At 34.3% G+C, this 25,281-nt stretch overlaps 4 protein-coding genes across 6 annotated transcripts; 1 reads left to right on the forward strand and 3 right to left on the reverse strand.

Moving 5' to 3' along the window:
• Positions 1-839: 839 nt before the first annotated feature.
• Positions 840-6,919, reverse strand: cops9 (COP9 signalosome subunit 9). Its single transcript, XM_049462917.1, has 3 exons — positions 6,708-6,919; positions 4,022-4,094; positions 840-1,020 (listed from the first exon to the last, which is right to left on the reverse strand). The coding sequence occupies exons 1-3, from the start codon at positions 6,768-6,770 to the stop codon at positions 983-985; spliced, it is 174 nt and encodes a 57-aa protein (XP_049318874.1). The 5' UTR covers positions 6,771-6,919; the 3' UTR covers positions 840-982.
• Positions 6,920-8,121: 1,202 nt separating this feature from the next.
• Positions 8,122-10,575, reverse strand: otos (otospiralin). The gene is made up of 4 exons (XM_007252345.4): positions 9,730-10,575; positions 9,499-9,565; positions 9,119-9,142; positions 8,122-8,867 (listed from the first exon to the last, which is right to left on the reverse strand). The coding sequence occupies exons 2-4, from the start codon at positions 9,557-9,559 to the stop codon at positions 8,680-8,682; spliced, it is 273 nt and encodes a 90-aa protein (XP_007252407.1). The 5' UTR covers positions 9,560-9,565; positions 9,730-10,575; the 3' UTR covers positions 8,122-8,679.
• Positions 10,576-10,667: 92 nt separating this feature from the next.
• On the reverse strand, positions 10,668-15,713 carry apodb (apolipoprotein Db). The gene is made up of 5 exons (XM_007252344.4): positions 15,605-15,713; positions 13,595-13,733; positions 13,025-13,146; positions 12,822-12,907; positions 10,668-11,784 (listed from the first exon to the last, which is right to left on the reverse strand). Exons 2-5 carry the CDS (start codon positions 13,709-13,711, stop codon positions 11,549-11,551), a joined length of 561 nt encoding a protein of 186 aa, XP_007252406.1. The 5' UTR covers positions 13,712-13,733; positions 15,605-15,713; the 3' UTR covers positions 10,668-11,548.
• Positions 15,714-17,693: 1,980 nt separating this feature from the next.
• Positions 17,694-24,432, forward strand: LOC111195082 (myosin-10). 3 transcript variants are annotated; one of them, XM_022681325.2, is made up of 15 exons: positions 17,694-17,942; positions 19,300-19,479; positions 20,381-20,426; positions 20,555-20,583; positions 20,663-20,735; positions 20,836-20,988; positions 21,089-21,206; positions 21,320-21,370; positions 21,738-21,815; positions 21,907-21,963; positions 22,048-22,107; positions 22,196-22,248; positions 22,326-22,431; positions 22,784-22,959; positions 23,879-24,432. In XM_022681325.2, the coding sequence occupies exons 2-15, from the start codon at positions 19,326-19,328 to the stop codon at positions 24,093-24,095; spliced, it is 1,371 nt and encodes a 456-aa protein (XP_022537046.1). In that variant the 5' UTR covers positions 17,694-17,942; positions 19,300-19,325; the 3' UTR covers positions 24,096-24,432. The 3 variants fall into 3 exon arrangements, with proteins under 3 accessions (XP_022537046.1, XP_049318897.1, XP_022537041.1); XM_049462940.1 differs by having other exon boundaries at positions 17,695-17,942; positions 19,297-19,479; positions 20,833-20,988; XM_022681320.2 differs by having other exon boundaries at positions 17,696-17,942; positions 20,833-20,988.
• The last annotated feature ends 849 nt before the right edge of the window (positions 24,433-25,281 follow it).

The following is a 25,281-nucleotide window of genomic DNA, read 5'->3' on the forward strand; positions in this document are numbered from 1 at the left end:
AATGCAGTCCAGTGCGTCAGTGCTAATGCAAATGTACAAATCTTTAGAGCTTGTCTTATCCCTTTATATAAGTATACAAGTATTGGCTAAAGAATCTGTCTCTCCTGACACAGACAAATAAACATTAACCTATGGCACCATGCATGTGATGTAGAGGGATTATATATAGGAGTGTAATAACTGTATTGACACCTAGCCTAGTCTTTGTTTGCCAAAAGTACATGACCTACATAATTCCAACATACAACATTAGCAAATTTAAACAGCTTCTGAAGAGATTTATTTTTAGTTTAGTGCCAACTACAAAAAAAGGGCTGATAACCCTTATTTGAAACATTTACAAAACAGTTCTTCCTAATGTGCAGTCTTGCAATCCTTGACTGCAGAAAACAGATTCTTTTAGAGAACACAACTCATTAAATTAATTCATTTTATTTTTAATGCATACTATGTTGCAGTTCACAGTTACAAAACACATATCACTAAGAGCTGTGAATGCATGCTATGCGCTGATATATGAACTATATTAAGACTTCTCTTCTTCTGCAGAAGAGTGGAACGTGCACTGTCCAGGGTTTGAGATGTGGTATATACAGAGGGAAAATATTTTTGAGTGCATGTCAAGCCAGAGGCCAAGGAACATCTGTGTCTTTATGTTAACACTGGATCGAACATGTAATTATATGCACTTACAGGTGTTCAGGAATTTGCAAAAACCTGCAATCCAGCCTGGAAACAGATTTTGACATGAAGAAAATAAGGGATTGTGATAATTTCACCTTGTGTCCAGGAATGTCTGGGCTCTTTACCATTTCGAGACATCTGGCACACCGAGGGGCTTTTTCTTCACAAAAGTTTTTTATTGACAAGCCAAAACCTAAGCAGACATCATAAACTGGACTTCATGTAGTAACAGTGAAACATTTAAATTACAATTGACAACTATTTTACACAATCACAGCCTTCATCCCACAGTTCATCATCATTGAATATCGTCGTCATCAAAGAGATCTTCAAAATCTGTGAAAAGACAAAAATGCATAAGAGGACATTTAGTACCCATGAATGCAAACATAATAAAATACTTACACAATTGTCATTAAAAAATGATCATAATTTGGGCATTAAATATTTGTTAATAAAGAGAACACAGGCCGATCCCTTCTGCACTAAAGCAGTCTTATAAGCATTTTTTTTGCCATTCTTTTCTTGTTGCGTTGCCTCCGGTTAAAGATGGCTCCATATGACACGTGTTCAACTACATTTAGCCACCACAGATGGAAACCTGGTCTTTAAAGTGAGGACCCATGCTGCGCTGGAGCCAACAAGCCCCGTAAAAGCTCTTTACACTCCAGCGAGCTACCGCTCCTTTAGTCTTTTAACAGCCTTTTTTTTTAGGTCATCCTGAGCTGAGCCAAAAGCACCTTTCTTGCTATTCTGCAGGTTTGATGAGCTAGGAAAAAACAAGTAAAAGGAAATTGCAGACTGTGCCTGCTAGAGTACTTAACAACAAAATGTTGCCAAGGACAAAAAACAATCAATCAAATCTAGTCAAATCTAATCTAAGAGAAATATCTGATTAACAAGACCTGTAATGTGATTTGAGCCGAAAGCACACATTTACAAGTGCATCTAAAAAAAACTTACTTTATTTCAGTAATTCAGTTCGAAATTCATTTTTTTTATTGCTAATAATTTTAGTTTTCAGCTAATGAAAACCCAAACAGATAGTATCTCATATAATATAAGTGTATATATATATATATATATATATATATATATATATATATATATATATATATATATATATATATATTATTATAAGACCAATTGGTACATTTGGCAGTGTGCCAAGTCCTGCTGGAAAATGAAATCTCCATAAAAGTTGTCAGCAGAGGTGCTCTAAAATCTCCTGGTAGACACTGCACTGACTTCGGACTTGATATGGTTTGGAGAGCCATGTCATCTGCTGGTGTTGGTCCACTGTGTTATATCAAGTCCAAAGTCAGTTTAGTGTTTTTCCAGAAAATCTTACAGCATTTTTCAATGATATTCATTTTTTTTTATGCACCTGTAAGTCTTTTCAGTCATCTGTGAGCTTAAAACAAATCATTCCTCAATCCTTAGTATTGTGCATCACTTATATAAACATGACTGCGTAACCTCTAATCCTTGTGATAAAAATCATGTACACAGCTTATTAAAATTCCAGCAAGGACATGTACAAATGTCAACTGCACAATGAAACACCAACTAAAGGCAGGTCGCCTATGAAAACTGGAAATCAAACTCAATTATTCCATAAAAAAAAAAAAAACATATTTCTGTGACAAGCTCACTAGGAGAGTCGTGTGAATAAATGTTTTCACAAAAAGAAAATAATTAATTAAATTTTTTCTTAGCCAAAATAAATGAGCTTATGTTTGGTGTTTGACATTCTTTTCCAGGTTTTCCAGGTCAACAGCTTTTTAAAACCATCCTTTCACAATGCACCTTTGGCACAAATACATATTTTATCTCATGTAACGGCTTTTCATGGGTGTGCTTTTAAAAAGCCCTTAGGTTCAGACATCTGGTTCCTATCACCACATCTGTGAATAATTCTTACTCACTCTATTTCTCTAGAGCGTAACATACGAAAACCAAACCAAATGCAGTAATCTGTGTACATTTAGCCATTAAATTTTGAGGACATTTTGAACAAATTAAGTAAGATTCAATACAGTACACATAGTTTCAGTTAAAGGGGCTAAATGAAAGTAAATTAATCTTACTCATTTAAAAGTGGATGTAAATAAATAACCCTCTCTATGTCAAGAGCACTTAATAAAGGCTTAATCTAAGGCTTGTGCTTGCAGTAGTCTGAGCTTGAGGTCTTGGACAACAGTTCAGCATTTGTGCGTAGCGTTTGTATCTAGGTATTCGTTCAGTATTCGTACTAACTTCTATTTGTTTATAACCTTAAGGCGACTTTGAGCCGAGTACAAGCGAAAATGGGTAGGTTTGGAATACTGGAATGGATTTCTCCAGAGTGCAAGCTGTAGCTAAACAAACTTGTTCACAGGAATCTAAAATGTGGGAGGATTTTTGGACAGGAATCCAAGAATTCTGTTCTCTGCAGTTTTTGCAAGAGTAAAGATGGCTTACACCAACAGTACAACAGCTATGCATGAGCACTTCATACACAAGAATCCTAAAATGCATGATCAACCAAAAATGCATGATGGTGCAACGCTGGTAATGTAATACTGTAGCATGCAGTAAATAACATTGCTTTTCGGCCAGTTTATGTCACGGTTGTTCTGTTGACGTTTGCATACAAGTTTAATAATAGCTTAAAACTAACCTCCCTGCCTACTGCTTATTCTACTGCACTGCTGCAAAAATGCATTTGTGTGTAGTTAGTTACCTTAACTAGATATATTACCCCAGTGATAAAATAATATAAAGCCTTAACATGTAAGTTTTAAGTGTAGTGTTTAAGTAAAAATGTTAGATTTATTAATCCCTAATGAATAAAATCAATATATTAAATCAATAAATAAATGACTTGGGTGCAGCCCTGGTGGACAGCAATGTACTGTTATGTGATCTAAACGCCATAAATGTAAAAGGAAGGATGAATGCAAAAATATATTTGTTAAAATAAAAATGTATGACCTCACTTAAATAAATGTAAATTGTTTAACATAATAATAATATTCATGAAACCCTTGCATTAGAAATATTTCTGACAAATATTACTGAAAGTATAGTTGCAGACAATACTTAACTTGTAACTTTACAGGGCCATGAATAATAATTAAAAAATACAGGTAAACTCAAATAATTCTCAGTTTACAAAGTCTCAGGGCAGAAGTAAAATAACAAAATTCAAACACCAAATATTTCCTTTGGTAAAAGGAAAACTGTGCTCATGTTTTTCCTGTAAACTGGCATAGTGAAATAGTGAAAACAGAAAGGAAATTGCCTAAATGCAAGTGGGAGCAAAACAGATGAGATCATTTCATGTGTTTCTAACCATTGAAGAAGTCTGAATGCACTGCTTTCTCATTGGCAGCCAAGTCCATCAACAGTCCAGTGCTTCCCCCTGCCTGTGAATGCACAGAAGCACAGATTCAGTTCAGAACAGTAGTAGTTTTGTTACTGCTAGTCCTTATATTTATTTGCCTTTCCATTTCTGGAAAAAGTAAACCAAGCATTCAAAATGAGCATGTACACATATGTCTCCACTAGTTTATATTAGCTAAAAGATCACATCCATTATTTAATTAATGCACACATTTTTTGGTAAGTTAAATATGAAATCCGTTAAAAAAAAAAAAATACATAAACTCTTAAAACATGTTTTTTTTCTATAACAATATTCTATCACTGTTGCAAAAAATCTTAGCAAAGGCATTAGCTCATATGTATTAATCTCACAGTACAAAAAAATAACTTATTTAACCATACCCATAAAATTAAAATCTATTTTGGTATAAGGATTTTTTTAATCAAGTGAACTGCTAACCATTTAAATATTATACTTTTTTATACTTGTGATGAAATTTAGTGTTGTTTATATACATATATACAGCAGCATCCACACTCTATACTATACACTTTTCAATACATAAGTACAAGTAATAACAAAACAGACCAAATATGCAAGTCTCCTTACTAAAATAAAAAATCAGTTGAGGACCTGGAGCCAGTTGGACCAGTAGTGTGCAATTTCATACGTAGTTTAGTTCTGACATAAGTATTTACTAATTTCAAATTTTACGAGTTACATCATCAAAGCGGGTTGCACCATACAAACTAGTATAAACGTCGTTTTTATTAGTTATAAAACAGCATATGAATTTGTGGTCCAACCAGATTTGTAAATAGATTGTTTGTAATCAACTGGTGTTAACTTAAGACTCAACCCAGCCTTGATTTGTTTGTGTGGATGACCAGATTTGAAGTCACCTTAACGCTATCTTTAAGAAACTCCTGAAGACAGAGCTCTTCAAAGAGCACTTACTCTCCTAACACCTCTAACAAACTAACTAATTCTAACCTCATCTCCTTCTTAAGGCCCTATCTATAGATGCTTTATTTTTAACTTCTATTATTTTTGTACTTAACCTCTTCTATTATTTGCACTTCAATATTGTAAGTCGCTTTGGACAAAAGCGTCTGCCAAATGTAATGTAATGTAACCACCAAAGTCCAGCTTAGACCATTTGAAATCAAGTACCATCAAAAGCTGGGCTGGGTTGCTTCAATTTAGTTCCTTCTTAAGCTTGTGTGTAAAGCCTCTACTAAGTCTAACTCATGTGCACAGGTACAGACTGTGGCTTTTACATAAAGAAAACAACTTCATCAACATGCTGACATGGAAACTCGGTTGTCCACCAGCACAGATGTTTCTATAATGTATTATTATAAATAAAAAAAAGCCTTAACTACATTATATAAACAAACAAAAACTTTATTTACAAAATATACACTTTAGCTTGGAGTGGGCTTAGTCTCCAAGCAAACAATGACAATGAGTCCAGATTGTACAATGCACCCGAAAAAAACTAAATTATTAGGAAAACATGAAATCTTATTAACTAACTTATTAACCAGCTGATCTTCTACGTAGTTTAACCTCTTCACAGGCAGGCATTTTAGTCAGCATGATTACACGCCAATATCTTTAGGATATCTAATCAAGCATTACATAAAAAGGTTTCATGTTTGATACGAAACGTTATCAAAAATCCTAATTGTAAGAGTAAAAGAAAATATTTTACATATTTAAAGTAAATCTGCAAAATGTCAAAATACAATTAAGCTTGGAGCTTTCCTAAAATGCATTGAATTTTAAAATCATTATTTTTTTTTTTACTGAATACACATCAAACATTTATGTCCTTCAAAACCTTTAGTTTCGTTATGTTTGTCTAGTTATGTCTATTTTCAAACATGCAGAATTTGGGTTTATTATCAAGCGGAATTATCAAGTGGAGTAGAGAGTGAACAGGCAGCTTCTCCAAGTGTCCTGTAGGAGTCTCCGAAGCCCTTGAAGTTTTTAAATGTAAATATGTAAAGTTATTTTTAAATAACTGCAGAGAAACGTAGATTTGTTTCATCTACACTTGTGAATGCATGTTAATATAGCTAGTTAACTACTGTAAACTGGTCAATCAACTTTACCAGCACAATCAGGCTGTAAACAAACATTAAGCTATCCAGCTAGCCAGTTAACATTAGCAGCTAGGTTAGCTAAACCTAAACTTCAACCGCTGTAAATCAGCTCACGTAATTTTACCGCGGGGCTTTTGTACAGTTTTTACACTTGAAACAAAGGTAAGGACTACAGTGCTGCTGAATAAAGACATATTAGCCTAGATAATTTTAGATTTAAGATAGATAAGCTAACCTAATTTACTTAGCTAGGTAGCGTTAGCTAGGTTTGCTGTTTGCTAACCTAGTTAGCTTAAGTGAAATAGGTAGTATATCAAGTTAGGTAAAACATATTAAATTAGAGAAAGTGCGGTATATTACTCAAAAACCAAACACATGTGATGTTAGTACACTTAGCTAGCAATTATTGTAGCCTAGCTACCTATACATACAGTAGCTAAGCTAGTTAGCTAAGCTAGTTAGTTAAGCAGCTGTTATAAGATGAAGCCACGGCTAGGCTAGACTGGGCTAGTTTATTCAGGCAGTTCTAATAAAGGACTGACCTCATCCAGGTCCACATACGGTCCCGCTCCTTCAGGAAACATCTCGTCCACTGCTGGTTTCATCTCTCCAGGGTAATAAGTTTAAACCCAGCGCTGATTAAATCCTGTTTCACTGGAGCTTCAAACACAGCCACCCGAGCCTGTCCCGTTAGCCTAACAGCTAATACTGCTGTTACACTGAAATACATCCGGATCGAAAACAGGACCCACCGGCTCTGAAGGGGACTGGGCTCCTTCATCAGTTCAGCAGTACCTCAAGTTCATTTCTAATAATATCAGATATTATTGCACTACAGAGTCCCTGAAGAATGTTACAAAACACATCTACATCCAGTAAAATGATGCGTAAACGTGGGTATTGAATAAAGATATGTTTATGTGCAAGAATGTGTAAAGAAGTACAGCTCTGGAGAAAATGATAAGATTATAAGAAAATTATTTTCTGAATCAGTTTCTCTGATTTTGCTATTTATAGGTATATGTTTAAGTAAAATGAACATTTTTGTTTTATTCTGTAATCTACAGACATTTCTCCCAAATTCCAACATTTTTTGCAGAAATAACAAAAAAGATGCAGAGCTTTCAGACCTCAAACAATGCAAAGAAAACAAGTACATAAAGTTTAGAAATCAATATTTAGTGAAACAACCCTGGTTTTTAATCATAGTTTTCTTGCATCCCGACATGTTCTCCTCCACCAGTCTTACATACTGCTTTTGGATAACTTTTTGCAACTCCTGGTGCAAAAATTCAAGCAGTTCAGCTTGATTTAATGGCTTTTGATCATCCATCTTCCTCTTGATTATTTTCCAGAGGTTTTCAATTTGTTAAAATCAAAGAAACTCATCATTCTTGTTGTACGCTTACCGAAACTTTTTTTCTAATTTGTTGCATTATGTAGATTACCTATGTCAGTGCCATCATAATAAGGAAGTGGTGATTTAAATAATCAGCCAACATTACAATATTTTTTTCTCAACAAAAATATAATTAATGCCATAGAGTTTTAAACAATTGATTCCCTGTTTATTCAGTTTAAGTAAAGCATTCCATCTGAACTAAAGGAATGGTTTATTAAATGAACCATTAAACAGATCGTTCAATTGAAGGAACAATTTAAGTAATTAATCAAGGCAGTGTTTAAGTAAATGTTGATTTCTGATTTAATAGTAGTATTACTAAATAGTTAATTACTAAATATTCCCTTTTTATTGTGTTTTGCTATATGCATATATGTCTTTGCCTTGGCAAATAAATAAATGGCTGATTTACACAATAAAGCATACCTGGGCATTTTGCTGCCCAGGGGCCACACTCCTTTGCCTTTCAAGCCCAAAACAAACTAGACTTCCTCACTGAACAGGAAAGAAGTAATAAAAATGAGGTAATTAGACTACAAACCAAACAGCAATAGTACTTTTATATTAAGTGAATTTAATGCTGGTCTTTACTGCAAACATTACATACTGAACATTTTGTTCACAATTGTTTATGTAAATGTTGATCAGATAATCGTATACTATTACTGTATTCACTATGCCTGCTTTACATTTGTGCTGCTTAATTGTAACAGCTACTCTTATCAGTAACACTGTATCAAAACCATGTTATTATTGCATTTATTAAAGAGGTCAAATTAACATTGATCCAACTGAGATTAGTCTGTAGGTCCGGCCCTCCAAAACAGTCCCAGTGTACCATGTGTCTCCATGGGACAATTAAAAGGCTATATGAAATTCATTACGTATAAATTGTTACAAAAAATGACAGTTGATAAAATTACATTTCTCTAGTTGAGTTTTGATAGACATGTTTCAAATGAAGATATAACAAAGTCAATAAAAAAACATTGATGCATTATGTTCTTGATATATATTTCATGTTAGATGCATTACTCCATACACATATGTTTTCCTGTATGTTAACTAAATCCTATCCTTTCATCATGTAGACAGTTAACCTCAGCTTTCCTTCAGCGTTCCTGGTGCTCAGGCACTTCATAGCCCAAGGTGTCTCCAAGGTGCTGGTGGGCATAGAAAGCCCTGGCCATATGGTTGATTTGGTTGTAGGCTCCAATGCTGCGGAAGTATTCTATGTAGTTCCAGAAATCAGAGGTGGAGTATGGCCAGTAGGGCACAGCTGGGGGCTCGTCATAGGGAACTAAAAAATAGCAACATTAATAGCAACACCATCCTTATCCTTATCATTAACAACAATATATAGGAATAATATAAATGACATATTTTATAAGTATAGTTACAGTAGTGGCACTTAAATGGTGTTTAGCTTAAATGATAAAAATCTCTGAAATATGAGAAAAAATAAAAAATAATATTTTTATTAATAACATCATGTTAATAACAGCATTTTTCTTTTTGATGTTGTTATCAATTGCATAAACAGTGTCTTACCTCCTTCAGGAACATATCTGGCATCTGAGAGGAGGGAGAGATAGAGAGAGAGAGAGAAAGAGAGAGAGAGAGAGAGAGAGAGAGAGAGAGATGGAGGTGTATAATATTCAGAGCAACACACTCACAAAGAGCTGATTCAGCTATGGCCCATTGGGGTGCCCCTTAGAGACTGGAGAAATGCTAGCATTTCCTATCCAAGTATTATTTCTGTCTGTTTTCAGTCTCAGTCCAGTATTAAACACTATAATGTTGAATCTGAACCGCAAAATAGAAACTTATAGTATTTCTTAACATGTCATTTTAGCACATTTACTGAATATAAGTATCACAACATTGAACTAGCTAGATTAAATAAAAAAATATATATTTTAACTACTTACCACTGAGATGATTGGCGACAAAGCACGTAAAGAAAACACAGAACAGGACACACCACTTCATCGTCCTCTAAACACAAACAGGGGAAAATCAAAGTGAACATATAAATATATGCATTTCTTCCAATTATACAAATCCTCTAGTTTTACTCTGTACTGTCTGCAACACAGACAGTATAGACTAAAATTTTGTCAATTTTTTGTCTATTTCTTTTAAAAGATTAAAAACCTTACCTGCTGTATTGCAATTACCAGCTTTGCTGATCCACTCCAAGGAGCTGAAAAGGTTTAGTGTTGGACACAGGACTGCCAGTGTAATACTGAAGCTGAATTTTTAAGGAAGTGTGTGTCCCCTCCCCAAACACATTTCCATCCTCAAAATCCCCCTCATCTACATGAATTTGTATTTTAGATTTTTTTAAATGTTTTTGTATCATTTAGTTTTATTATACAGCATTAAGGCAATGACGCAAATATTCCAGTGTTAAATCAACACTGTTAAATTAGTATTAATTGAAAAATGGGCTGTCAGCTAGTCTCATTGAAAGTTTAGTTGTCTAGCCTTCTGTTTTATTGGACTAAAAAATAACTGACAGTTAATGACGGCACATCTAAACACTCATATTTAAGTGAGTGTACCATGGCAACATCAGATCCTATTTTTTTTTTTTTTTTTAAGAATACAAAGCGCCTGTACTGCTTTTTGTGAGATAGTGGGGAAACAAATCATAAAGTCAACCTTACTTGTATTTTGGACACAGGGTATATTTTACAGTCTGCAAATGCATGTGTAAAATGTGAGTTTTAGTGGTCACTCAATGCCTACATTTTACTCCGTGTAGGGAGCTCCCAGAAGCAAGAAATGACTATTTTATATAACACTTCTGATGTGTTTGTAATCAGCAAAATGATGGACAAACATTTGTGAATTTTCTCATCCCTTTCAAAGATGAAAGCCCTTAAATATGTTCATCTGCAGTTTTGGTGGTCTTCCAGTGGTCTTCAAAATGTGGTTGTAAGGAGCTACATTTTCCCATTTGAAAATATTTTTACAGTTGGACTCTGAATCTGCTTTAAAATGTTACATTAAGCTTCTGGCAGAGACATGGCATTACTTAACCATCTATTTACAGTATAAGACACAAAAGAGTCTCACCCAGGCACCAAGAACAGACCTTTTAAAGACATTTTATTATACCAAGAAGTAGCAAGACTTAATATTGTGTATAATTTAGAACAGGGGTTATCAGTAGTGTTTATAGAGAGCTGCAGCCTGGAACAGTTTGCTGTTTTCCCTTCTCAAACATCTTCTTAATTCAGTTCTGATTTAGTTCTTTCTGAGCTGAATCAGGTGAGATAAAAAAGAGTAAACTGTGGCACAATACTGCCCTCCAGAAGTTGATGATTCCTGATGTTGATCTGAAATAAGTTCAGTGCGTTATACATGATTTTGAAAAGCTAAAACATATAAATATTCAGTAAATATTCATCCTTCAGTGACTGTTTGTTTCTTATATATATATCATTGGCACAATAAACGTCATTATCCATGATACTTAATATTGTGAGGAGTATACTAAAATTTCCCCTTACTCCAAATATACTTAATCATTGAAGACAGGCTTGGTGTTTGAAGAAAGCTTCTTTAGATTTGTACTAAAAATGTAAGGATATTAGTATCTGCAAATGATTAAATGAAAAAATAATCTTAAAATCAGACATATCTTTAAAGTTTTAAACCAATATTTGCTTATTTAGACCAGGGACATCCCCACGCTGTATTGATTCTGGTCCTTAGTTGCCCTCTCCAATCATATATTGTCAGAAACCACATACCGGTAAGCAGCAAGATTATTTGTTTGCAAAATACTAATTGCTACCATTCCTAACATTGCTAACACTAATTGCTCATACCTACCAATAATAATAGCTTTACACATCTAATTATATATAATAGAGGCTCCAGTGCAAAATTAAAGAAGCAAACTCCAGACACCTAAATGTCCAGTGAAAATACAGATCAGATGTTTGGCCTAAATATCATGTTGATCATTTAAGGTCCACCCTCACAGCCGTGCTGATCAGTGGGAACCATTTTGCTGACGTCGATGTTGTCCCGAGCGAAGATCTCCTTTGCATGGTAGACGGTTTCAGGAAGCAGTGTACGGGTGCGGGAAAGGATCCAGGCATAGTCAACATGGAACAGCCTCAGGACGTCAGTGCAGGAGTAAACCAGTGCTACAGTGTTGTAATCAGTGGACAAGACCCAGTATGGACTGTAGGGAGTGACTATGGCAAAACATAAGAAAGAATAATACAATGAATATGTTATAGGATAAAGAATACACAGACCTTTTGTACAACCGATTCAGAAAAAGGAAATTGTGATGATAGGTGCACTTTCTATAAAGGCTCACACTAAATAGATTTGTATTTAATAAAAAAGTGTCCACTAGGGTGGCCATTCTAGCATTACTTGATTTAACACATTTGCCTAGTATGACAAGGTAGAATTTGCAGTTTTGTATTAATATGTGCACTGTGAACTTTAGTGTTATATAATGTAATGAGATGTTGTTATAAATAATTCTGAAACATCTCTGTTGGTTAATTAATTGTGAAATGTTGGCTGCTTCTGTGTACACATAATGTACATTTTTTAATGGACATACATTTCTTTATTTGCTGTTTGTTTCTTGAGGTATTGTATATATTTTTCCTAAATCTATCAGTTTACAGATTACTTAGATATTAATAAAGGCTTACTTTCCATTTTTTGCCAACTGCATTGTCATGTTTTACTCCAGAAATAGAATAAGCATGTAAAATTATTAACATACGTCTATGTCAGTTGTTATTAACAGCTAATGAAGATGTCATGTAGCCTTGTGAATGCTGCCCTTCAGTAAAATGTTTACTAATAATAAGAATATACCACCTGCTTTTAAACCAATAAGTATTTTTGGATTGTAGTGCATTGTAGGTCCCTGCTCACTTTACTCCTGTTTTATTACAGTTAGACTTAAAAGAGCTCTGGAACCAATACAAACATCAGAATTGCCAGGAAAACAAATGACAATCCACAAATAACTTGTGATTCAAGGTATGTGACTATGTACAAGTATTACACTGTTTACTTTCCTTGGATACAGCTTGTTACGAGATTACACAAAAGATTTTTTCAGCTACCTTGCAGTGATTGTTTCCCAATTTATGTAGAGACATTCAATATTTTAAAAACCATTTTAAAGGAACATGTTTCATAACTTTTGTGTTTTCTTAACATTATATATGATATGTTGAAACGTACATAAACATATACTCACAGTAGGAGAAACTAACTCCAAGTTTAGCTGGTTCTCTCAAGTCTTGTACAATAGCTGTGCCCTCAATGGTCCTCACTTTTCCTTTACTATGGAAAAAATAAAGAACATCAATGTTAGTTCAGGAACAATGACAGTTAAATATATTTGATATACAACATGTAATATCTATGATTTTTAGAGTTGGTGCAATATGATTTACTTACTATTTCTGAACATTAAGCACTTTGATGGTCTTGTCAGGTCTTAAAGAGTAGTTAGCTTCAATGCATGTGCCTTTCTCAAAGGATGCTGGGAGCTTCTCGATTTCATACCACTTTCCCAAGTACTGCAATTAAATAAGAATCCGTTAAAACACAGTTTTGAACTACTATCATGTTAATCATTTTTGCTATTTTCATAAAATAATAAATATTTGTACTATAAACTTGACACTCACTTTTAAATACTTGAGCACACGTGGACCAACAATATTTGTAAGTATATATTATTATTAGAGTTTCTGTTGACAGATAATCTGATATCTAAGATTTAGATTTGGTAACCACTTTAAAATCTCTTAGAATTTTATTAATGAACTCTTAAGTTGCACAAATCTAGCATACAATCATGATCTATAACCAAGCAAACCATGTTTCCAGAAACAACAAAAAAAGGTCTGAATCACACTGAACAGTCTCAACCTATGAGCATGTACTATTTGAAAATTATTCAGACCTTTTCCACACTATATCACTAGGTTTAAAAAACAAAATGTCAAAAGAGGTCAGGCGTACCTTGGGCAGCTCAAAGTTTGGCTGGACCATTGGCGTTGGACAAGGACCCCAGTGGAATGTCTGAGAGGACACTGTGGTCAGCAATAAGGGTAATGCCAACACAATGGCAGTCTTCATGATGGCAATAGTGTTACTGTCTCTAGAACACAGAGATGGAAAGGGAGGAGGTTATCATGCATGAGTCATGAACACACACTGTTTCACTCAAATCCCAATGACCCTGCAGTGCCATATGGTGAGACATGTTCTTGTTCATATAACAGTATGCTTTTTATGATGCTTAAGGAAACGCAGACTAAGCTAAAGCGATTATTGTTCAGCTAAAAAATCACATTAACAGAATCTTACAATTAACTTACCCTGAGCTTTGCACAGTAGCTACATGGCTAACATAGCTAAGAAATAAAATCAGTTAGCACTGTTCAAACTGCACACTTTAACCTTAAGTAGACTTGCTTATGTACCTTCTGACTGGTTTATTACACTATATGACATTGCTATTTATAAAAATTAGTTGCACCCAACACAATGTCTGAATTTTGCCTGCACCCTTATCCATTAAACAACTTTTCCATTTACTCAGCTAAAACTATTTGGTTTGCGTAATGTTAAGTGAAACATCTGAAAGTTGAAATTCCAGTTCCTAAAACATTCCTTCTGTCAAGTGTCCAGAAAATTCCTAGAATGTTTCTGCTGAACTTTTTTCACCTTTATTTGTTTATTCCTACAGTTCAATGTGGGCTTTTCACATTCGGTAGGCATATTTTAAAAAGTAATGCAAGTTCATAATTTAAATGTTTATACTGTCAATGATAATTCTGAAAATATGTAGTTTTAAACATATTTTATGAAAAACATATATGTTATTAATGTGATTATGTTGCAGTTTTATCAATGTTTTATTGTGTTGTATTTTATTTATTGTGCTTTCAGTATTAAGAAATCTCATCAGATAGTTCTATATGTCACTTTTTGTCTAACTGGGAATGTTGTATACAAAAAGTTCTAATAAAGCTGTTATGAAAACCATTATGTCAAACATTTTCAGAATGTTCCTGGAACATCATTTCAGCAACACTACAAGCCAACTTTCCTGGATATTTCTAATAACATTGTTGAACATACCTATAACAAATTGGTAGAGTTTAAAACCAGTGTGAAAATAAAAATTTAAAAAAACTTTTAATTGTTACTCGTGAAAATAATAAGAAGCAAACGTCAAACACAAAACCCTTCTTTGGAGGATCAACTGAGCGTTATAAAAGACGAAAAGCAATTCATGAACACAACAGTAGCTTACATTTTTGCCTGTAGATCAACTGAGCTAACATTTTATATGAATGAAAACAAGAGTAGCTCGCCAGGACAGGATTCCTTTCATAATCTGATCTGTCTTTTTTCACGCTTTGGTCATACCTACCAGTTCTCAGTGCTGTCACACCTCTCTCAACAATAAGGTGGTGTCAGTAACTCTGTATGTAGTGCACACGTGTTTTGCTTATGAAACATGTTGTGTAAAACTCCAGGTTCACGTGTCAGTCTGCTGTATTAGCACTGAAATATGATATATTTTCCAAAACCTTGACCCATGACATAATAATCAAAACTTGGAAGAACACCTAGAACAGGTGTTGAACTGCAATTGAGCACTTTAAATTAAAAACTAATGATACGTTTAAATTGAAAAAAGTTGACAACATTTTAATGATAAATTAATGTAATACATTTCTCTCAAAAGTGAAAAAAATGTTTTTATATTTTTTTTTTCATTGAAAGGGCTCAGGATTAGAGAGTAAATTGAGCTGTCTCAGCATAGACTCAGCATACATAATTTTATGATAGAACAACATAAAATCAAATTAATGTAGCAATTGAATATTATTTCCTTTTTTCGTTTCTACATCATAAGATCACATTGGTTTCCTTTCTTGAGAGCAGTGGTTGTCATATGTCTACATTACACCTGTTTTTTTTTTTGTTCTTTTCATGATTTTAAAAAATAGTTCTTACCTCTCTGCGGTTCAGCCGCCTGCAGGTCTGAGCTGAGATGTGTGGCTGTTGTCAAAAGCTTCAAGCCCTGGAGTCCTTAACACTAGAAGGAGCAGGAAATAAGAGAGGCTGGTCTTGTGTCGTCAGTGGGTGTCCCTAACTAGAAGCAGATGATAAGGCAAATACATGTCATGGGACAAAAAACTGCATGAGAGGCAGGACAAGGTATGAACTGTTCCTGCAGTTCATTACTAGTATTTCAGCTATTCAGCTATTGTTTTTCTCCCTGTTTTATGATAGTTACATAAGAAACAGGAAAAAAGATATAATAGAATGAAATAATATTCATAATAAATGTTGTTATATATAAAGAATCTGGTTACACATACTGTACCAGTCAAACATTTGAATACACCACTTTTAATCCACTTTTTACTTTCTTTTTATGATTTTTTATGAATCTTGTAATGAATGTAAAATAAATATTGAAGATATTTAAGCTATACACAAAATCAAGTGTATTTATTATGTAAACAAAGAATATGTTATGTAATCTACTTTGTAAATTCTTCTAAGTGTCCACTTTTAGCTTTGAGGACAGATCTGCACACTCTTGGTATTTTAAACTCAGTGTCTTCATGAGGAAGACTCTAGAATAGTTTTCTCAGTGTTTTGAAGGAGTTCCTGGAGGTGCTGAACAATAGTTGCTGCTTTTCGTTCACACTATAAAGCTCCAACTTGTCTTAAATCACCCATAACTGATGGGTTTAGATCAAGAGTTTGGAGGCAAAACACTTTTTTTTGTTTACAACCTAATTTCATATGTGTCCCTTAATAGTTTTCAAGTCTTTAATATTGATCTACAATGTAGAAAATAAATTAAATAAGCTGTGTCCAAACTTTTGACTGTTACTGTATGAATCTATTTGGTATAATACCTTTGTATGAAATCCACTGCAGGGTACCACACAGCCATGGTTTGGTGCCGATTTCCATAGGGGATCTTCTGGTTTGCACCTGAATATCCCCGCTCCGAATCCACATCGACTCTGACCAGTAAAAAACTGGAAAAAGATATAATAGAAGGGAAAAATAACCATAACAAATGTTGTTTTATATATATAAACAATGTGCTTAAACATAATTTTATTTGTGTAGTCAATAATTTAAGAGTAAATAATTCAACAACCACCATTATTCAAAGGGAGGCAGTTTAGCAGATACATCAAATCAGAGCCAAATCAAAAAAATAATGCGAGAGTGTGTTACTCAGCTATACAAGCCCATTTCCGCCATCTAAGATTAAAAAAATAAATAAAATAAAAAGAATATTTTGAGATACCATAACATTATTTTCAGAAAGTAAGTCATATTTTATCTGAGAATTTGAGATCTCATTATTTTCAGTTAGTAAGTCATTATTAAAAAAAATAAATACATTTTGAAAGCAAACAGACTATCTTAATATAATAATATGGCAGTTTATTTATAATAAAACAATAATTTAAATTAGCTGGAATTTTATTTTTATTTTAGGTGGTGAATTAGAGGTGGGCGGATCGATCCAAATATCGATAATAACGATACCAACGCTGGTATTGGTATTGAGCAATACTCGTGTAAAAATATCGATATTCAAGCTTTTTTCTCTGCCGCACGCACTGACTGCTTCGCACGAGATTCACCACAGTCTACTCTCTGGTCTTTTGTTGTTGCACATGCGTCACATGGCTCAGCAAAGCCAGCCAAACCGCCACGCAGGTAGGCTCAGCCTGGCCCCGCCCACTCAGCGCTGTCCTCGAGTCGACACAGGCCTCTACCTCAAGAGATTAGTGTTGAGTGATATTTTTTTACACTCTGTTTATTTAAGAAAAACTTGCATTTGAATTGCACTGAAAGGAAGACAATTCCTTATTTTTTATTGTTTTTCTAAATGACAATTCTATTTAAAAAAAGAAACAAAGAAACAAAGAACTAGAAAAGATGTCTAGTGAGGGGATATTTTTTTATATTTTTTATTTTATATTTAAACTTTGTTTTGTTACTGTTCCATTGTTTCTAAACAAAAATGTTGATTGTGATACTAAAGTATTTTGTTATCACTTACAATGTTTGGTGAAATTATATCCTAGGTTTTTGGATCATTTGGATCTATAAAGCTTAAATATTAAAAAGTATCGGTATCAGTATCGATATCGGCAATACTGGCCCTGCTTTTACTTGGTATGGGATCGATACCAAAATTCCCGGTATCGCCCACCTCTAACATGAATCTAAACAGCACATGAAGCAGCAGGCAGGTTATAATCAGCTGAGCACTGGTGTTTCCCAGCTTTTTACTCGCCCAAACTAGCCTTAGGTAAGAAAATCAGATTTTATTAACATTAATTAACCTAAACGTTTCCATGGTTATTGTCTGTGTGAGTACAAAGTGTTAACTCATTAGTTAGCTAAGTATTTATCCTAGCTAAGCTAAGCTAAGCTAACTTGACTAGTTAAAGATAATGTTAGATGCTAACTAGGATTTTCTGGTAACCTGCTACAGTTAAGTTAAGTTAGCTAGCTAGCTAAGTTAGCTAGCTAGCTACATTCTCTGTACAACCAAATGCTATTTAATTAACCTAAGAAACTAGATTAGCTTAGTATATCTCTGATTTTGTCATCTTGGATTCAATCACGTGAAGAGTCGTAGCTGTTAGCTAGCTAGCTAGCAAGCAAGTTTGGACACTATTTTTCATTCAATGTTTTTCTTTATTCCTCAATTTAATTTATTTTTCTAGATTGTAAATTAATATTAAAGACATGATAACAATTAAGGGACACATTAAGTAGTAAACAAAAAAAGAGTTTAGCCTCCACAATCCCTTGACCTCAACCCAACTTCCCACAACACACATTCTGGTTGTTCTGGCAGTGTTTTATTATACACACACACAAAAAATATATAACGTTATATAATCTAAGTAAATGGTATGTAATTGAACAGCAGTAAACAGCTTAACAGCACCAGTATTGCAAAAAAATATCTGTTGAGTAACTAGCTAGATCTAGTTTAGTATTAGCTACGTGTTCTAGCTAGATGTTCTAGCTAACTAATGTAGCTTATAGCTGCTCCTCAAATGACTTTGAAAACATCATAGAAAAAACATCCTGAAGGTCAGCTGAGGTGTGAGGAGGTTAAGTTAGTAGTTTTGTAGTTAGTTAGCTTTTCCTAGATCTCCTGGCATGTTATGAATAAAACTTTGAAAATAAATAAAGCCAAGTAATCAAACACCCGTATCCAGTGCTGTTTGTGCCAGCTGCTGTCTACTTTCCACTCTGGTCAGCATTTTAATGCCAAACTCCCGTGACACAGATATGGACATATTTACAGCACACACATTTTTTGTGTATGCAGTCAAATGAAATGCTCCGTTGTATATTTGAGCTGATTCATGATGTAATCAAATTTATTTACACATTTTTAGATAATGAAAATCTGACAGATGTTCTTGTGTCAAAATTTCACAATGAAGAAACAAGTCAGAACGCTCCAAAATGATTTAGTATAAATGTTTGTACATTGTCCTTTTAAAGTTTTTTTTCCTGTCTGCTGTCAAGTTTAATACATTCACGTTTAAACTTTACACCTAAATCCCATCTCAATCATTCAAGCATTCAAACGTTTTAAAAGTTGAAGATAATAATTTGGAGATAATTTTTCTTATGTCAAGCAGATCAGTCTTAGCTGTCGAGTGTTTATATGGCAGTCAGAAGTTGTGAGCTATGGAGTGAGCGGAGTACAGCTCTACCTGATCAAGAGTGGACTTACTCAGAAGAGGATGAGGCAGATGTATCGGACCAGTCGTTAAGTTGGGATAAGAATTGTGCATCACCTTGTAGATCTCCAACTATTGGTAAGTATCAGAAGGTTATAGGTCAAAACATTGATATCCCAATGTCAATTGTTAATTGATTAAATGCTAATTGATCATTATGTGTTACCTCAGAGGACAGTTTAAGAATGGCCATACCTGTATAAGTTGTCATGGGTTATCTTGTGAGTGAGGCTGGACACTGGCCAATGTGCTTATGGCAAGGCGACATTAATTATCAGAGTTGGAGCAAGGCTTGATATTGGCTGCCAGACATTCAATTTTTGATGTTGTGTGGGCTTTTCACATTCCTCGATCCAGAGTGTGCAGTGGAAATACATAATAGAAGCCGTTACCATCAACATTGGACGGTGGTAAATGATTGCGACCAGTGGTGTCCAGTTACAAGACAAGTGACTGGCAGAAAACTACGTTCAATGCAGTTTACACTTATTATTTACGTTATCAGAAATCTCAGATTGGCACTTTCACTCATTGGCCACTTTATGAATCTCACCAACCTCATAGTTCCTCTATATTAACTACATATAGAAAAGTATCCATTAATCCCTTCTAAGTAGCTGAATTCCACTAATTTTAATGGGCACCCATCATAACAGTGTAAATTGTAATATTTTTTGTGGGGTTGACTGGGCTTAACACAACAGTCTCTCAGTTGGTAGTATAGGTGGATCTGCTATGCATGTACCAAACACAGTGGTGTTCTGCTCTATTGAGAAGGTCAAGAACATCCAACAATAACCAACGAAGAGCAGTTTTATATTCAAAAGACGGATAAAGACAATTTGTTCATCACCATATCCATAATCTGACCATAATCTGTAATTGTCAACCAGCAATATGTACATGATAAAATAGCCAATAACTTGCTCTATAAAACTGTGTTAAAGACAAAAAATCATTTTCCATTGTCTTCTTCCAGACAGACGTCTGCCTGAACCACTGAATGACAGCATAGAGCAGCTCAGGTAGGTTTTCTGGTATTTGGTATTTGGTACTTGAGACTAATCATAGAGCCCTGAGCCACTGAGCCCTGTATTTATATAATATGTGTACATACAATTTTAATGTGTTTTTGTTTACCTATTAATTGTAGATCATGTGATGAAGACGAAATGAATGAAGGTGATTTTAATTTTTTTTATAAAGTTAGTACAATTACATATTATCCTATCTGTTGTTAATATTCATCTCCTGGTTACAGAGAGTCTGTTTTTCAATGAGTGCGATGCTGTGTACATGTCAGATGAGGAAGAAAATCTGCGTTTCTCAGATAAGTGAGAAACATTCATGTATGCAGAAACTAGAAAAAAACATCCTCTCATGTAACATATTCATACTGAACTGATCCAGCATGTTCTCTCCCTTACATAGAAGACCAGGAGATCAGGATGCCATTGCAGAGTGTGTGCTCTCTGTGAAACGCCTGAAGAAGTTGAACACAGATTTGCAGAAGTCTCTGGATGTCTCAGAGGACTGTAACTCAGTTCTCAGAGCTGAAAACACTACCCTAAGGAGCCAGATAAAAATGTAACTACCGATAATCAATATAAATAAGTAGTCTGTAGGACACTTATACACAGTGTTTTCAGTCAAAGCAGTGACAAATGCTTGCAATGTCTTTCTATAGTCTGAGGCAGTTTGCTCAAGACGATAGGAATCGTAAGGTAGAGCTGGACAACCCTCACGCTGCAAAACTTGAGCTAGAACAGATCTGTAACGCACTTCAGGCCAGCAAAAAGCTCCTTGTGCGTACCTGTGAAACGAATAACTGTATTTATGTTTATTACATATTAATATCTAACTAAACTCTTTGAGTGATTTATTTTCAACATTCTTTATTGTTGTAAACTTGTGACAGGAGAAGGAAAATGAAGCACTTAAAGATGAGAAAGATGCTACTGCTAGTGAGGTATGTGAAAACTGCTGTTGAAAACTGCATTTGTATTTTTCATGAGTAGAAGTGGCTGATGTATGGTAAGTAAGGTTAGTGATCCATTTGGAATTTTAATGATTAATTGTGCACTGATTGTTTATCATGCCACAATTATTATACATATAACTAAATAAATTCAAATCAGAAAAGGTTAGACCAGTATGGAAAATATAAATGTAAATGTTGAATGCAATATTAATTACTTTTATTTAATTGCGGACAGTATGAACCCAATATTTTTAACGTTCTGTATGGTTTTGCATCGTCTTGCTGAAAAATGCAGGGCCGTCTGGAAAATATGTTTTTTTTTGAAGTTCCATTCTAATGATTTTTTTCATTATAGTTGTCTAATATTCTGGCTGAAAAAGAGGTGCACAAGAGAAAAAGTGAGGAATGCAGTCAACTCCTAATGGCATTACAGGTATAGACCTTCTGGTCTGATTTTGTTATCATACTTCTGTTTCTTGGCTGTTCCGTTACTGCACAAACTGTATCATAATTTTTAAATGTAGCAAGAAATGGAGGAAAATGGGCTTCATCATTCCAGGACAAAGGAACTTATTCAAGAGGTACCTCCATTTTAGTGATTTTTTTGTGCTTATTTGCAGTTATTGTTGTGAATTTATACATTTTATATATTTTTTTTCTTTAAGAAAGATGTGTTGATTCAACAACTTGAAGACACCATCTCAGAGTATAGAACTATTAAGCAAGTATGTTTCTGGTTATTATGATAATGCTATTTTAGTTACTTTCTATTGAAAACCGCTAAAAAAAATGTACTTCTATTTTTTAATCAAGGATATGAAAGACAAAATACAGGACTTGGAAGGCCAGCTGGCTTTGGCTTTAGTGTAGGTATAATCTCCATACCTTAATTTGTTGTCATGACACTTGTGACCACATGCATGATTTTTCTCCTACTTTACAGTAAAGGGAGTGGATGTAACTTCATGGTCATTGATAACACATCGTTAGAGGATGTTCAGCCCTCTATCTCTCTAGGAGAAGAGCTTGGCATTCTGCCAGTCAGCCAGGTAAGCCTGTGTTGTGTTGAACCAGTCTTTAGATAAAAATTCTGTGGATACCGTAGAAACATTATTACATTGTCTGCATTGTCTTTTTGACCACTGTCTGTAACCTGTAAAGGTTTCATTACTTTTACTGTAAATACATCCTTTATATATGCAATTCAAATCTAATTAAAAGCTGGTAAGACATTTTTAAAGGTAAACACCTGGAAAGATTCACCCAGGATGTGTGGTCAGTGTTGCTGCCACGGATGTAATGATTCACAAAATTGAGCTTTGCAGTACTCTTATGTTTCTAAATGTTAGCAGTGCGTTATGGTGATTGTAGTAACAGTGTATTACTAATCTGATTTCCCAGATGAATTACATCAGTCAAGAGGAAGAGACAGATGAAGGAAATGACAAAGAAGAGGAAAATGTAGTAGAGGAAGGGAAGAAAAATGAAGAAAATTTGGATGAATTAAAAGAAGAAAAAGTACAGTACACAAAAGAAGATGAGGCAGAGGTCCTCGGTCAGCCACATTACTTAAGAAGGTGTGTTGGAGTCATTTTATAGACGCATTAAATTAGGATGACCATGTATTAGCTATGTTGTGGCTGGTGGGCTTTAAATAAGCCTGAATGTGAAGAATTGTGGGAAGAATATCCATTTAGAAACATGCATGCTATATTAAATTAACATTAATATATACCTTAAGGCTTGCCGGTTCATCAAATTACTTCGATTAATCAAATTACTGTTTTACTGAAATTTTTAAAAATGGCCATCTTTTCATGTAGATGAGGGAATCTCAGTAGAAAGGTGTGTGCTTCTGTTCTGTAAAGAACTGTTTTAGGTGTTAGTGATTTTTATATATTTTACTTATCGTTAATTGTAAGGAGGATGTTTTCGCACTTTGTTTAATATAATTATTGTAAGTTTGAGGGGATATGCTTGCTATTCTTTTAAAAAATGCTAAATTAAACTTTAGTTTTTATGTTTGCTTCCAGTTTTATTGTGCTTATATGGTGTTGAATTGCTTAGAAAAATATGTGAATGAAATATTTCCATGTACTTGACAGCTCTAAAGGGTGCTTCTTTATTACTATTTTGGCACATCTACAAATAAATTAAACTGTCCACCTGATTCCACCTATATAACACCCCCCAAATTTTTAATGATTTGTGTTTTACATCTGCATTTGCGCTTTTTTAGGTGCCGTTAATCACCATGTGCAGCTGTTGTTAAAAACTTCTGCTATTTCACTATAAAGCAGTTTGACCAGTTGTTGCATATAGATTCAGGTCCATATATAGACTAGTAGTGGACGAGATAAGAAGATGGGACAATGTTTTTGAGGACATATGGTCACCCTAAATGAAGGGATTTAATTTTCATATTTTTTTTGCATTTATCAATATTTAGCTTATCTTCTGTTGCTTACTTTGATTTGCTTCTTCTCTCTTTATTAGATGGCAGATGGAGAGAAAAGAAAATCTGAAGAAAGTGGCCCATGCTGCTCGAGTGTTGGGCATTGGCTTCTTGGTTCCACTTGGATTGCTTAGAGCACTATTCCCTGTCCTCTGTAGCTGGGCAGGCCTGAGTTGTGCTGATTTAGTTTCTCTCACAGCCCGTCGCCTGATTGAACCATACTACAGCTTTTATCATATAGGCTTACCACCTTTTTAACCTAACATAATGCAATCCATAAGTCACGTTATTTGGTTTCTTTACCAGATCAGTTGCTTTCAATGCAAATGTTTTCAGTGTAAAATATTACAACTCTGGTTACTTGTATTGATTTTAATGTTTTCCTGCAGTTATCTAATCTTATAACCTCGAAACGCTGTTGCAGTAGCTGTTCACATTAAAGTGATGGTCCACAAAAAGGTTGTGCAGAGATATAAATGGCATAAAGATTGTTTATAACTGAGAAAGAAATAAATGTATATATAACTTTGTTGTATTGGGTTTTTAAACATGTATTGTGCAAGTTTTAAACTAAATTAAAAAAATGACAAAATTCCCTGAGAATTCAGACTGAGGTTTTTAGACTCACTTTAAATGTATTAGAGATCTTCCTTACTGGTGCACAGAGCACCAGGGTGAGAGAGGGAGAGAAAGAGAGAGAGAGAGAGCATAAACATCAGCAAAAAAAACACACTCTAATAATTTGTTGGACAGTCTTTAGCTTTGATTGCAGCACACATTCCCTCTGGCATTATTTCAATAAGCTTCTGCAATGTCACAGGATTTATTTCAGTCCAGTGTTGCATTAATTTTTCACCAAGATCTTGCATTGATGATGGTAGAGTCTGACCACTGCACAAAGTGTTCTCCAGCACATCCCAAAGATTCTCAATGAGGTTAAGGTCTTGACTCTGTGGTGAACAATCCATGTGTGTAAATGAGAATCGCATGCTCTCTGAATCACTTTTTCACAATTCCAGCCCACAGTTTTTCTGTGTGTTTGTCTGTGTGTTTATTTCTGTGTGTGTATATTTCTGAGTCTGTTTGTGTGTATATTTTTGTGTTTCTGAGTGTGTATATTTCTGTCTGTGTGTGTATATTTATGTGTTTCTGAGTGTGTATATTTATATGTTTCTGGGTGTGTGTATATATGTGTTTTTATGTGTGAGTTTGTCTGTGTGTGTATATGTGTTTCTGAGTGTGTATATTTATGTGTGTATGTTAATGTGTGTTTCTGAGTGTGTATATTTGTGTGTGTTTATATGTGTGTATATTAACGTGTTTGTCTGTGTGTGTATATTTATGTGTTTATGTGTGTGTAAATTCCTGTGTGTGTGTGTGTCTGTCTCTGCAGCGCCATCTAGAGGCTCCGCCGGGAAATGCTTTAAGAAATTATAACTGACTC

The sequence above is a fragment of the Astyanax mexicanus genome, chromosome 1 (genome assembly GCF_023375975.1).
Source record: "Astyanax mexicanus isolate ESR-SI-001 chromosome 1, AstMex3_surface, whole genome shotgun sequence".
Lineage (NCBI taxonomy): Eukaryota > Metazoa > Chordata > Actinopteri > Characiformes > Acestrorhamphidae > Astyanax > Astyanax mexicanus.

Coding starts and splice junctions, on each gene's coding strand:
- cops9 (XM_049462917.1), bottom strand. CDS start 6,770: ATGAAACCAGCAGTGGACGAGATGTTTCCTGAAGGAGCGGGACCGTAT. Junction 4,095..6,707: donor CGTATGTGGACCTGGATGAG/GTCAGTCCTTTA, acceptor GTGCATTCACAG/GCAGGGGGAAGCACTGGACT. Junction 1,021..4,021: donor GCATTCAGACTTCTTCAATG/GTTAGAAACACA, acceptor GTCTTTTCACAG/ATTTTGAAGATCTCTTTGAT.
- otos (XM_007252345.4), bottom strand. CDS start 9,559: ATGAAGTGGTGTGTCCTGTTCTGTGTTTTCTTTACGTGCTTTGTCGCC. Junction 9,143..9,498: donor TGTCGCCAATCATCTCAGTG/GTAAGTAGTTAA, acceptor CCCTCCTCTCAG/ATGCCAGATATGTTCCTGAA. Junction 8,868..9,118: donor CAGATATGTTCCTGAAGGAG/GTAAGACACTGT, acceptor GCTATTTTTTAG/TTCCCTATGACGAGCCCCCA.
- apodb (XM_007252344.4), bottom strand. CDS start 13,711: ATGAAGACTGCCATTGTGTTGGCATTACCCTTATTGCTGACCACAGTG. Junction 12,908..13,024: donor GTGCTTAATGTTCAGAAATA/GTAAGTAAATCA, acceptor TTTTTTCCATAG/TAAAGGAAAAGTGAGGACCA. Junction 11,785..12,821: donor TGGAGTTAGTTTCTCCTACT/GTGAGTATATGT, acceptor GTTTTGCCATAG/TCACTCCCTACAGTCCATAC.
- LOC111195082 (XM_049462940.1), top strand. CDS start 19,326: ATGGCAGTCAGAAGTTGTGAGCTATGGAGTGAGCGGAGTACAGCTCTA. Junction 19,480..20,380: donor TTGTAGATCTCCAACTATTG/GTAAGTATCAGA, acceptor GTCTTCTTCCAG/ACAGACGTCTGCCTGAACCA. Junction 21,371..21,737: donor AAGATGCTACTGCTAGTGAG/GTATGTGAAAAC, acceptor TTTTCATTATAG/TTGTCTAATATTCTGGCTGA.